Consider the following 12,809-nt stretch of genomic DNA (forward strand, 5'->3'; position numbering starts at 1 on the left):
GGAAGGCTACGAACGCGCCTTATATCCTTGACTCATTCAAACTACGTCAAGAAGCTGCTGATACAACGCATTCACTACCACCAACTCCCCAAACACTAAACGTTAACGAATACACCCACCCCCTATGCGACGCATTTACTCGAGTCCCCCTCGCGGGGAGATGGGTTTTTTTAGGGGACTTGGGAAAATGAGATTATAAGTTTGAACTAATACAACGGGCCTCGTCGACTTACCAGTCCTGGATATATCTCTGCGGGAAGTCCGAGGACTCCTTTTGGACTGGGAGACCCACAGGAATACAAAAGAAAGTCCTGAACTGAAAACCGAGGAGGCCCAATGTCTCAGTGAGATCTATCTCACAGCGCAACTACCGGTAAACGCATAAATAAAGCTCCCCTGTATTTATAATCTTTTCATGCCCCTACGTAACGTGCTGACAAATGACGACAACAACACACGCCCGTGCAGTGACTCACAAACCACCAATTTATTTGTTAATGCAACTGCATAATCCAGAAAACACATCTCGAGGTTCGCAGAACCAAGAAAAAATATACAAGTGCCTGCGGTGATTTAATCACACAGCAGGCAAGAAACAACAGAAAAGCAGGGTCAACGAATCGGGTCTATAGCAAAACAGCATCAACAAAAATGAACAGCACTAGCACAGGCCCTTGGTGCATTCGTGTGCATGCACTATAGTGCTATGTACAAACATCATAATTACAAACAACTGCAGTTTCACTCCAGAGTACAGGGCCAAGTGATGTGCTGTAAGAGCACACAACCTACTACCTCGAGTAGTTCAACATGGTGTATATGTATATGCTATGAACATGACCACGGTGTTTGAACTTCAAGACCTTAAATTCAACCAGGGTCAGCCTTGGACAGCTGTGGTGCTGGATGAACAAGGAACGCCACAAAGCCAGTTTACCACCCGCCCAACGCCACCTTACCTATTGAAGTGTATGCAGAGGCACACGTTAGTGCTTATTCTGTTTGCTGCAGCTATAGAAACACATAGTTATTAAAAATACGTGCCTACTTCACACCACAGAAGGTAAGTTCTGTACAATTATTCAATGCACATGAATATTCGGTACGGATGTTAACAAGAAAAAGGACTCCGCACGCTTTTGCTGCATTAGAACATGCTGAAGTGTTTAAAGGGACCCTGCAACCCTTTTTTCAATGTTTTTGAAATCTTAAATGCTTGCAGAACGTAGTCATCCAGCACACCCATTAGGGGGTCGCAAAATACCTCAGCCAAAAATTACTGCTCTATGCCCATCAGATAACTTGTAAACTCGCTCAAAAGATTTTTCTCTCGTTCATGGTCTTGACGTTCTTCAACGGCTCAAATTACGTGCTGGCCGGTTTTCCTTCAGTTGCAGCAATGGACGCTTTTCAATAGCAACGTAAAAAAAAAGCCACAAAAACAAAGCAGAAATTGAAGGCGTATCTGGTGCGACGAGCAAATCATGCAGTGCTGCTTCACGCTGGCGATAACTATACAACTTTCGCAGTGGTTCCAGAAGCAAAGGAAAGAGTGAAAGCGCTTATCAAAAGTGTTGCAGGGCCCCTTTAAAACTGCCAAGTTGCACTACAGTTACGTTGAAACCAGATCAAAACAGACACGCAAGAACCGTCGCCTGGGCGACTCGTAACGTCATCTCTGTTGCCAACAGCCGTCAATGATAAATGCGTGTCCTAACACGGGCTCTAAGCTCTTCCACGCTGTGCTTTTAGCTAAGCTCTTCAGGTGACACCGTAATTAAAGTGCGCGCACGCGAAGCTAGATGCCTCGTTAAGCCCTCTCGGGCGCTTTGTCTAGCGGTAAGGCAGCGTCACACAAGCATTTTCCCCTCTCACCCAGACTTGCCCAAACTCGTGAACAACTGAGCAAATTCAAGGCGGAGGTGTCTCCCACAGTGCTTCGTATCACAAACACTTGCATGACCGGCCTTTGCTATGATATGTTCATTGAATGCCAGCATGGGGGTTGCTGCCAACTGTACATTGAGCTACCACCGCTAGTTTCTCGTTAACATTGAGCCTTGAGGTCCATTGTACAAGCCGAACGCTACAATGTCTCAAAAGACAAACAAAACAAGGGGACGTGAAAAAACACGAGTAGCGTGCTAAAGCGGCATTTTTAAGTAGCTCAGACAAGGCTGCCAACAGCTGCCCAGCAACATTGCATTTTCAGTTTACATCGTACAAATGACGAATGCCTGATAAACATCTAAAGCTTTTACAAGCAAGACTTGATGCATCGTTTTAAACAGGCGCAAACCTTGCAGTCTTCGAAGAGAAAACGGCACCGCTTCGGCGCACGGGTTCATTACAGCAGGTTGTAACATGCGCTGCGTTAAACACACTCACAGAAATGTTCTTTGTACACGAAACCGCAGCTACCATTCTACTACACACAATTTTCCGCACTTGAAAAGTGTTATTTGTTCTCGCACCAGTTACACACGCCCGCTTGGTGGGCTTTGCGTACTTTGCAAGTCGTGTCAGTGACAGTAGCAACGCGTCTGCACAAACAATGGAGTTGAAAGGGTCAGGGTAGATAAACAAGCGATTTGATGCGGGGTGCGGGTAACTTGTCTTCAGACAGTTGACACACCGCTTAAGATAATTAAAAAAGACACAACGAGAAAGATAATGCCGATATTGTTTCACGAACAGTTGAGCATTTTTAAGGTGGCAAGCCCTGCCACCACGCGCTTCTCTTCTTGCATTGATTTAGAGTATTTTGAAGGCGAAAATAAATAGCATAAATAACGAAAAAGAAAAGTCTCAAGAAAAAACATCACACAAAAACACAGTTCACCAACGAAAAAAAAGACATCAACGAGTTGTAATCTTCCGAGTCTCAAAGAGGCTTGAGGTAAAGTGCTTCACCACGCTTCAAAAGCAGGGTTGTTTGCCGAGAAATGATGCAGCAGCACGGACAATGTTTCAGCACATCTCCGATGGTCAAAAGGCATGCTAGGTACAAGCTTAATGAAAACACGGCTGCAAACAAATATGCTCGTAAGGCAGTCGAAAAGGAATAATGAACAAAAATTATTCCAGCATATGGCTGTGACAAAAAGTTGGCTCGTAACTTTCAAGCACGACACCAGCCCGTAACTACCCCACACAGTAGCCGCAGCCCGGCAACAAGTAAACAGATTTAAAATGAGAATTCCATAACAATCAGGAGAACACAACGGTTCGCGCTTTTTGCGACTAAGCCACTTGTGGCAGGAAACACGCCACAACACATTGCGTAAGTAGGGAACCATGTCAAAACGGAGCTCCAAGAAAATGGCTACATCTCGACATATAGAGAGAATAGGGTGGGAGTGTTTCGAAGCCCTGAGAGTCACGCAGCTCACCAGGTCAATGGAAAAAGAAGGGAAGAGGAGGGGATGGAAGTTCTTTCTGTCTTTCTCTTCAATTCCTGCACACGCAGGAAGCAACGGCAACAGCTTCTGAACTGCACTACCAGTTTCGTACAGAGCAATAATCTGTAATTCACAGCACGCATGAATGAAGAACAGAGAAGACAAATTTCTCTGAACTAGTGGGCTGCCGTCTTAAGAAACGAATACCGTAATTTTACGGTGAGAAAAACAGGCGTACGCTTAAAGAAAAAAGGAACAATTAAGAGAAGAGGACATCGCGTTAAATTTCTCAGCACTAGTGTTTCTTGCTTTTTGCATTGAAACAAAGTTACATAACCCACTTGAGGGAGGGGGGGTGAGGGGGGGGAGTGAATAAATTCCACTATTTCAGTATGGCAAGCGTGAGAATTCTCATAAGCTACCGCCAGCAGCATTTCATTTCACTAACTTCATGACTTACTAAAGCCCTACTAGAATATTCGTTTCACAAAGGCAACAATTCAACATTTCACAAAGATGTGTAATCTGTTTCTACCACCCCTTACAACAGCTCTAAACAAAATCAAGTAAACATCACTTTTGCTCCGAAGTAACCTTCAGAAGAAACCTTCCGCACACAGCAAGGACAGATCAACAAGAACGTTACTGAACTTTGAAAACCAACTCTTGAAAACAAGGTGAGGAAAACATAAAAAAAGAAAAAAAGAAAAAGACAAATGAAGTTGTCTCGCAGCGTAAAGTTGTTCAAACAATCAGTTGATCCCGAGCTGTAACACCACCTGCATAGGAACAACTTCTATCGCACCACGCTGACAAAGATAAGCAGACTTGCACGCTTCTAACACCACTTTGCAGTATTTTCAAACGCAAACTCGTAAGCTATTGCATCGCTACTTTCATCCCCGTTTGCGCATTATTAATATTTGGGTTTCTTTTGGTACCCAACGCTCAACAGCCCAGAGCCCAAACACGACAGCTTCGTGCTCTAAATGAATTCTTCCTCCAACCGCTGGTCATCAGGTACGTTGTGGACAGAAAAAAAAAAAAAGTTTAAAGCACTCCCGTTGCGACGAGTGACACATCCTATTACCGCGCACCACTTCACAAGAGTGCGGCAACGTGAAGTCGGCTGTACAAATGCATTCGTTATGTCTGAGATTCTTTCGTTGGGGGTGGGATGGGAGAAGCAGACGCGAGTCATTCTGTTTTGTTCAGTTTTGAGCCGATGCTTTCGATAGGGGAGGCTTCTCCACAGTATGGCTGGGGCTCTTCCATCCTAGGCCTGGACAAAAAGGTTGAAGCAAGGACTGTCAGAAATGAACCGTTGTTTCATGAAACTTACAGAATACAAGTACAGTGAGCCCCCGTTATAGCTTAGTCCTCAGGACAAAGAAAGAGCTTTGTTTTCAGCAATACGTCATTTAAAGCAGGGATTTCTTTCTTTTATTATTATTTTTTTTCACTGCACTGAAATGGGACTGTGAAACACTTGGAACAAAGTGATTTCCTCGTAACAAGGGTTTACTGTACAGTGAGACGGTGCAACGCAAACACACAAGCACAAACATTAAGTGCCTAAAACACATCCCAAATAAATATTTCGTCATGAGTAGGTGCCCTTCAAGTGATACACACTATTTGTTTCTGACTGGATCCCCCCTTAAACATGTACACACCTGTAACCTAAACTTGGAAAATTCCGAAAGTAATAATGACTTCGCTCACACTTTGGCCCCAGACATGCACACATCTGCAGGCCTGAGTGATTAAGTGACTACTAACACTTTGATTACACACTCCAATCACGATACCGTCTATGCAAGTTACAGCGGATCCGGCAACAACGGACTTCCAGTTACAACAGACCATATCTGTTGGTTTGTCTAGTCCCCATGCCTTCAAGTGGAATCCGCCCCACTCCGTGATGCCGTGTTGCTGCTGCCTGTCGCGTGCACAGCACGTTTCCGCGCGCAGGGAACTTAATTTTTCTCTTTTTCTGGCGGTGTGAATTTTCAGGTGATACGAATAGTTTTGCCACACCTTGAGATTTGTGTCACCGAGATACCAGCCGTTCTACTGACCGGACTAAGATCACTAAAAATGCGGAAGCTGCCTAGGGGAAACATCATGCAGCGATCCGAATTGTTTCACACATGGTTTTGGGTAACACTGTCTCATCACGAAGAGTTCGAAAAGAGCATGGCTGATTTTGCCGGCAACGGCCGATTTTTATAGCTGGTTAGTAATTGCTCCTAGTTACTTTGTTGCTTTATTTGTTCAACTTAGCGTGTTCAACTTTATTTGTTCAACATAACTAAATGGCTTACTCAAAGAATGATGGTATATTTGAAATCAGTGGGAAAAAAATCAGCAAGACTGACGAGTTTCACAGAGTTTACTGAAAAATTAAAAGAAACTGTTTTGAGAGCCATGTACCCCCTTAACTCTAAAGGACGAATGCACCGGTGGTTCACGGGCTCCTTACCGGTATCCGTGTCATTGGTGCCGCACCAGCGTCAACCTGACTTTAGAGCCGGCACTGACGAGCGCTCCGAGAACGTAATTGACCTCCGCGCCAGACACATCCAAGTCATCCACCTGCAAGGCAGAGCAGAAAATTAACCACCTCTTTCCTTTTTCGTTTTTTTGATTTATATAAGAATTAGTGCTGTTGGTAGGTCATCTTATCATATTCTGTGTCATTACACATTCCTTCTGAAAAGGGAGACGTCTATTTTTTATTAACCCCTGAACAATGCACGCCTTAGACATTACTTTCTTTTGCTCAGCCATAAAATTTGAGCAGGAAAGACAACAAAAGAAAGATTAAAAAGGAACTGCTGCTTTTGTGCTTTCATTTCCTGCCAGTTTGCCTCGCGAAAAAATTTGAAATTTGGCCGAGAATGCGTTCTTCCATATCTTGCTTACAATTACACCCATTCTTTTGAAAATGCGTATTCTGGTGTACCCGAGGTAGAACGAAGAGCCATTCCCGTAAACAACACACTAAACTACTCTTGCGGTCTTAGAAATCAATATTTTACATCTTATTTTTCATTCATGTATTATACATCAAAACCTCCGGCCTTCACATAATCGAAGCTGAGAAAAAAACAGCCAGTGCCACAAAACTGCGTACTATGACCAGCCGAGCACAAATTCCAGATAAAATTACAATTATCTGTCACACAACACATCAAAGCAACAACAATGGGTTTCAGGCAAAGTGTTCTGATAAGCTAACACAAGAGCTACCGCAGCTGAGGAGCTAGTGACCTACCTTTAATATTTGGTCTCCGGCCTGAAGCCTGCCAGCAGCTGAACCCTGTGGGTTGACTTCTTTCACAAACACTCCCTGCAAATAAAACAAGCACGTGCATAGGAAAAGAGGTGAAATATTTAACCCTGAAGACAAAAAAAAAAAATCTTAGCAGCAATGGGTTGTGCATACAAGACTAACAGAAACTTCAAGTGTAATCTAATTATCACCTGAGATTACCCTTTTCTGCCCTGGTGTCGTCATTTGATAACACCACACAAAATACCCCAGCGCCTTGAAAACAAAACCAAAACTGCGTTTCTGGGCGAGAGTTTTTCAAGAAGGCCTCTTAGGATAGACGTTATCATTGTTGAGTTTCCACAGAGCTGGACACTAAGAAAAAGAAGCTCCAGTGGACATTAGGTATGATGATGGGGCAGGTAAGGGAACTGAAATCCTCATCTGTCAAAATCTACATAAATCTGTAAATACTTGCACCACCAGCTTCACATTCCTCCTGTAGGCTCAGGGTGTCGTAGCTTTTAAGGTAGGTCGACACCTTCAAAAACGCATTTTTTGGAAAAAATGGCTTTTTTTAAATTTCGCATTTTCAACATCCCTGTCTATTGAAGAATATTTAGAAAAAAAAATTGTGCTGTTATCTTAATCGGTTAAAAAGTTATGATCATTTTTCAACCCTGCCGAGACGCATCCGAAACCGAAACTGAAGGTTTTCGATTCCGCAGTATCTGCCATATCGTCCTAAATGTTTCTTCGTATATACGTTACGTAATGCTAATTTATTTAGCTACATTCTAAGCTTTTGGACACATTTCGGGATATTCTACATTTGATTTATTTCAAAATTTTCACTAAGGGGCAATGGGTGGCACACTCGTGTTCACGTTGCGGGCATTTGCATTGCCTTGCGTTCGTGTCTGGTTGTCCGTGTTTTTTCGTATGCCGTTTTAAGCTCACGGATTTAGTTCTAGCCTCGCAAGGAGACAGTTATAGTACTTTATACTCTGCAGTTACAGTTATAGTACGAGGACGGCATGCCTGACCACTGACTGTCACCGTATGACGAAGGGTGCATGTGAGTCAACTGCAAGACTCGAAACAGGCAAAAAAATATGTGCGCCTCAGCTAGGCCAAACGGAGTTCGTGCCGGTTACAAGGAGGGTGCAAGCTATAAGACTGGCGGATTTTAAGCGCATTGACTGTTTTTTATAATACGTACAATAGGTCTAAACCTTCAAAGCCATTTTTCTCAAAACTTGATTTTTTGCAACCATTAGTTACGCGAACAGTGATAACTTTGCTTCTAGAAATTATTTTCTTACGAAACTTTGTGTGCTGTTTATGTATATATAGAGCTATGCAATCAAGCAGAATGACTGAAAAATATTGGTAACTTTTTATATTATGGCCAGTTGTGGGAAACCCAAACGTGCCAGATAGCAAACTTTTGAGTATTTTTATGATTACGCAACTCAGCTTAAAGATATGATATTCATGGAGGTTAGTTGCACAGGTTATTGTCTTCATTATGTTCCTGCCAAGTCGTGTTTGAATCGCACCTACCATTTTGAACTTACGACTGTTCGCGCAACATGCATATTTTGGCGCATTTTAATTTATATAAATTTTTTGTTAGACATTTTTAGCAATTTTATCTATTTAAAGTTTCTAACTGTATAAGCTTTACAAGCCAAAAATATAATTGTAACGTTTGGGCAACACCTGTAAATTTTTTTTTCGAAGGTGGTGACCTACCTTAAGAAAACAAAAAAAAAAGTTTTTTGTACGCGAAAAGAAATGTTTTAATTGCCCAATGACCTAATCAAATGTCATGATGGTAAATAAATAAAGACATGTACTGTCAGCTCAATTTTTCGTTTACACACTACTGAGGTCCAAAACTGTACGAATACAGGCGGAAGAAAAAAAATTTTGTTCAAAATGAACATGGGCCTGAAAAGGTTAAAGCTTGGGGTGAATAGACCACAGCTTCGTGCTTGAAGGAGATGTGATATTGAAAGCTTGCATTCAGCCTTGTACAAGGAGCCACATAAAACGAAGAAAATGTGCCTCATGAGCAAGTATTTGCACGATTCTAATGCGCACCCAGTTGTAACACGCAGGAAAGTTTACGCAGGAAAATTTGAAAAAAAAAAAAAAGCCTTCACGCTGCTTCTGCCACGCAGATTTAGAATTGGATTTTGGGAAAAGTTTGTGCCCATGGCAATGCTGCTGGCCCTTTTGAAGCCAATGTCGGCTTTGGGCCTGATTGTAAAGCGCGCACAAATTTGAGGACAAATTTTAGCAAAAAAAGTGCGCGCGTTAGAATTGTGCAAACATGGTATACTCGTGGTGTATCAAGTAGGCAGTACTGCAAAGAAACGACACTCAATAGAAGGAATAGAGGATCGGTTGGAGCTGCTCCGTGTCTCATCTTTTACACTGTGTGTCTTCTTTTGTTACTGGTGTCTTGGCGATACTGGCGCACCACAAATGCTTACTCGCTGCCCCAGTTCTGCCAAGGTGTTGTTTTCTGCGCACCGAGAGGCTGATGAGCTTCTTCAGGGCAAGCCGTCAGTCGGCTCGTGTGATAGTGCCGAAAAATCAATGTACTTAAGCCAGGTTAGTTTAGATATGAGGCCTTTGCATTTGGGGGGTTTTGACGGGGCGGTACTGGCCCGATTTCGGCCCCAGCCAGCCAGTATTGAACTACAGTCAAAACTCGATCTAAGGAAACTTGATCTTATGAATTTCTCGATCTAGCGAACAAATTCGGATTCCTCTGCAGGTTCCTACACGGCTCAATGCTTTTAGGAATTCGAACCAACGAACCAGATTCAGAGCCATTCCCGATTTAACAAATTATTTTGAGAAACAGCCACATTAAAAAGGAGAAAAAATTTCGAATGCATTTTTTTCAGAAAAGAACACGGGGTGTCTAGTTTTGTTTTTACGGAGCTCTAGCAGATAATCTCAGCAGTCTGAGAAGTCGTGCAGTTAGTTTCCGACCACAAGAGGTGCTAGAGGACGCTGACGACCGGAAAATTGCTGAAGCTCTTATTCCCGCACAAGGCCAGGTGATGGACGCTATTGATTTGCCCATTTGCTTTGATGGGGCTCGCAAAAGGACCTTGGACACGTGCTTGCGGGCTACGAAAAGTCTGTCCGTTCAATGCAGACAAAGCGCACACAGGCGAAAATCACAGGCTTTTTTGCCAGGGAATAAAAAACTCGTTTATCCAGAACCCCTAGCATTTAATTGCTATTGTTTTCACCGTGGCCTTTAGCGCATTGCTAAATTATCGGCAGGCAAGCTCCGCGGTCACTGCAATTTCGATGTCATGGTAGCTGCTGAAATGCACCTCCTTTTACACATAGAATTTTCGGAATCAACTGCTTGTAAAATGACATTTCCAATTTTGCGAAGTTCTCGATTTAACGACATACATTGCAGTTCCCGGTGACTTCATTAGATCAAATTGTAACCGTATTGCTGCACACAGGCTGCTAAGTCAATTGTGGCACGCAAAAGCAGTGCCATGATGAAATACGACAAAATACGACAAAAAAAAAAAAAAAAAAAAAGTGCCATACCGGTGATGATGTCCTGTTTTCAAGCACAAAGTCTGCTTCTAAACCCTTGTCCAGGACGACTTCATTCTGGAACGGCAGCATAGAAACAAGGAGAAACGCTCAGAGGCTGAACGAGCCCAAACAAGTGCTAATATAATATGTACTCTTCCCCCCCGTGTAACGACAACAATGGTTGAAATGCAAAGCTTTCTTGCATGCAAAAATCACACGGCAAAGTGCCAAAGTAAAAGCCGGTGCAATCAAAGTAAGAGCACCAATGATCGAAGTGCAAACTGCCTGAGAGTCAACCTGAGAGTCAAAACTGTTCACTTGCAGCCTATCCATGACAGCAGCCGCATTGCACGGAACGGTGCATACTTCATACGCACATGTATGTTTGGGTGGCGTGATCCAGCGTGATGACTTCCCATTGGCCAAGAGTATGACCTTTAAGGGGGGGGGGCTCTTTGGGACCGAAAAGTCGCCCAAAAAAGCATTTTTTAGGTACAGTTAAACCTCGATGTAACGAAGTTGGTAAAATTCGTAATTTACTTCATTACACTGAAATTTCAATACAATGAAATTCGTGGTTTTAATGAGGTGTTCGTCCCGTGAAGCATTTCCTGCAAAAGAAAAGATGGTGCACATACACGGCTGGCGCATTGTTTCTGTTTCTATTGCAGCTATACAGGTATCAGAATAAACCCCATGGAGCGTTTTTTGCGGGTTTTCTCCCCGAAAAAACATGCCCCGCAAGCCACAGATACGCTGACGCAGCCACGGAGACCACCCGCGCGATGCGGGTAGCTCCAGCAACCGCTTCTAACCGCTCGCTGAAACGCAACTCGAGGGGCAAACGAGAGGGGCACGTGAGAAAAAAAATCGGATAACGTAGGCGAAATTTTCACTGTAAAACGTCCTACGCGCCGCTTACGAAAGCGCCGATCAAATATCCTCTCCTAATCGCCTCTGGTGGGGCCGCCACCGCTCTGCCCTTCGTTCGAGTTCGCTCATGCTTGTTGGGTTTCATCGTTCCAGAAAGCATTTGTGAATCTTTATGAGCCTTGCGCGCCACCGGCGGCCCTGCCAGAAGCGATTAGGCTTACCACCGCAGAGGATATTTGATGGGCGCTTTTGTAAGCGGCGCGTATGACGTTTTAGTGAAAATTTTGCCCACGTTATCCGCTTTTTTTTCTCGCGTGCCCCTCTCGTTTGCCCCTCTAGTTGCGTTTCAGCGAGCGGTTAGAAGCGGTTGCTGGAGCTACCCACATCGTGCGGGTGGTCTCCGTGGCAGCGTCTGCGCGCCTGTAGCTCGCGGGGCGTGTTTTGCGTTTTTGCGGGGAGAAAACGCTCCATGCGGTTCACGCTGATGCCCACACAGACCATTTAGCTCTGACAGAAACAGTGCGCCAGCCGTGTATGCACGTTACACAGTTTGTAGGCAAGGGGCTCGCTGAATCCGCAGCTGTCGCCGTTGGCGTTTTATTGAGACCCCATTTCGCCGCTTGCGTCTCCCAAAATCTACCTCTACAACTTAAAGGGACACTGAAGTGAATTTGTCAAACTCCCGTTTTTGCTTGCACTGTGTAGACTGGCTCAAATTAGCACACTTTTTATCGTTTATCCGGTTGACAAATCCGTAATTATTTTACAAAGCGCGAAAGAAGAAAAACTACCATGCGCGGTTTGCGGCGGCCGCACCAACTAAGGCTGTGACGTTGGGAGGAGGGGCGCCGTGATTGGACGATGCCCAAGGTTAGCAATCAAACAAGTTTCGGTTTCGGTTTCGGTTCTGTAAAACATAACCAATGGCGTTACTGGATGGGCATTCTCAATATCTCAGTAATCATCGTACCGCGCTTCTGCCATGTTGTCGGCTGTAAAATGCATAAGATAAGCCTCCCAGGACGGCTTGTAGTCGTAGCATTCACTAGCCGAGACCTACGCAGTGCATGAACGCCCTCCGCGTACCCGCAGACGCCCAAATGTCATGCGCTTTTCCCCCATATTTGGAGCTTTCCTCCCTCATGCCTGTATCGTAAATAGCGTGTTCGTACCAGGCCAAGGGTCTGTTCATTCTGGCCTGTGCCCACTGCTTGCAAGCAGTCGGTGCTTATGGCAACAGCACACCAACGAGAACTCGCTAGCGCGCCAGTGCCAGCTTGCGCGCGTTTTGTGAACTAGTTCGTGGAGCCATGAACGTTGCGGCCCAAAAAAAGGTGAACTCAATATAGAAAACATCGGCGGAAAACGAAAAAGTTAACTTACAGAAAAAAAAAAGCACGTACCCGCGGGGATTCGAACTCCTGACTTGCAAAACACTTGCGGTGGCACACCTAGCGCCCCAAACAACTCGGCCACGGAGCTGGCTCCGCTGGCCAGGGTAATATAGGGTATATATTGTACAACCGGATTACACTTTTATTTAGTTTTGGCATTTCAAGCAGCGTAGGTGACTATTTGTTGTACTACGCTCGTGCAGTAAGCGTCGCCCGAGTTTCCAAAGTAGCTCACGTCTAGCAATTGCATTTCGTAGACGTAAAAGCGTTCGCAGA

At 44.3% G+C, this 12,809-nt stretch overlaps 1 protein-coding gene across 2 annotated transcripts in view; it reads right to left on the reverse strand.

The window, feature by feature from the left end:
- Positions 1-468: 468 nt before the first annotated feature.
- The window catches only part of LOC144163018 (uncharacterized), a 67,341-nt gene continuing 55,000 nt past the window's right edge, over positions 469-12,809 (reverse strand). For both annotated transcript variants that reach the window (XM_077693793.1, XM_077693794.1), the window contains exons 20-23: positions 10,276-10,341; positions 6,682-6,756; positions 5,887-5,999; positions 469-4,683 (exon numbers count right to left, since the gene is read on the reverse strand). In XM_077693793.1, the coding sequence (XP_077549919.1) occupies positions 5,898-5,999; positions 6,682-6,756; positions 10,276-10,341 (243 nt within the window). In that variant the 3' untranslated portion in view covers positions 469-4,683; positions 5,887-5,897. The remainder of the gene's footprint in view (positions 4,684-5,886; positions 6,000-6,681; positions 6,757-10,275; positions 10,342-12,809) is intronic.

This window comes from Haemaphysalis longicornis, unplaced genomic scaffold, assembly GCF_048455015.1.
Source record: "Haemaphysalis longicornis isolate Haplotype H1 unplaced genomic scaffold, Haemaphysalis longicornis Haplotype H1 scaffold_12, whole genome shotgun sequence".
Taxonomy (NCBI): domain Eukaryota; kingdom Metazoa; phylum Arthropoda; class Arachnida; order Ixodida; family Ixodidae; genus Haemaphysalis; species Haemaphysalis longicornis.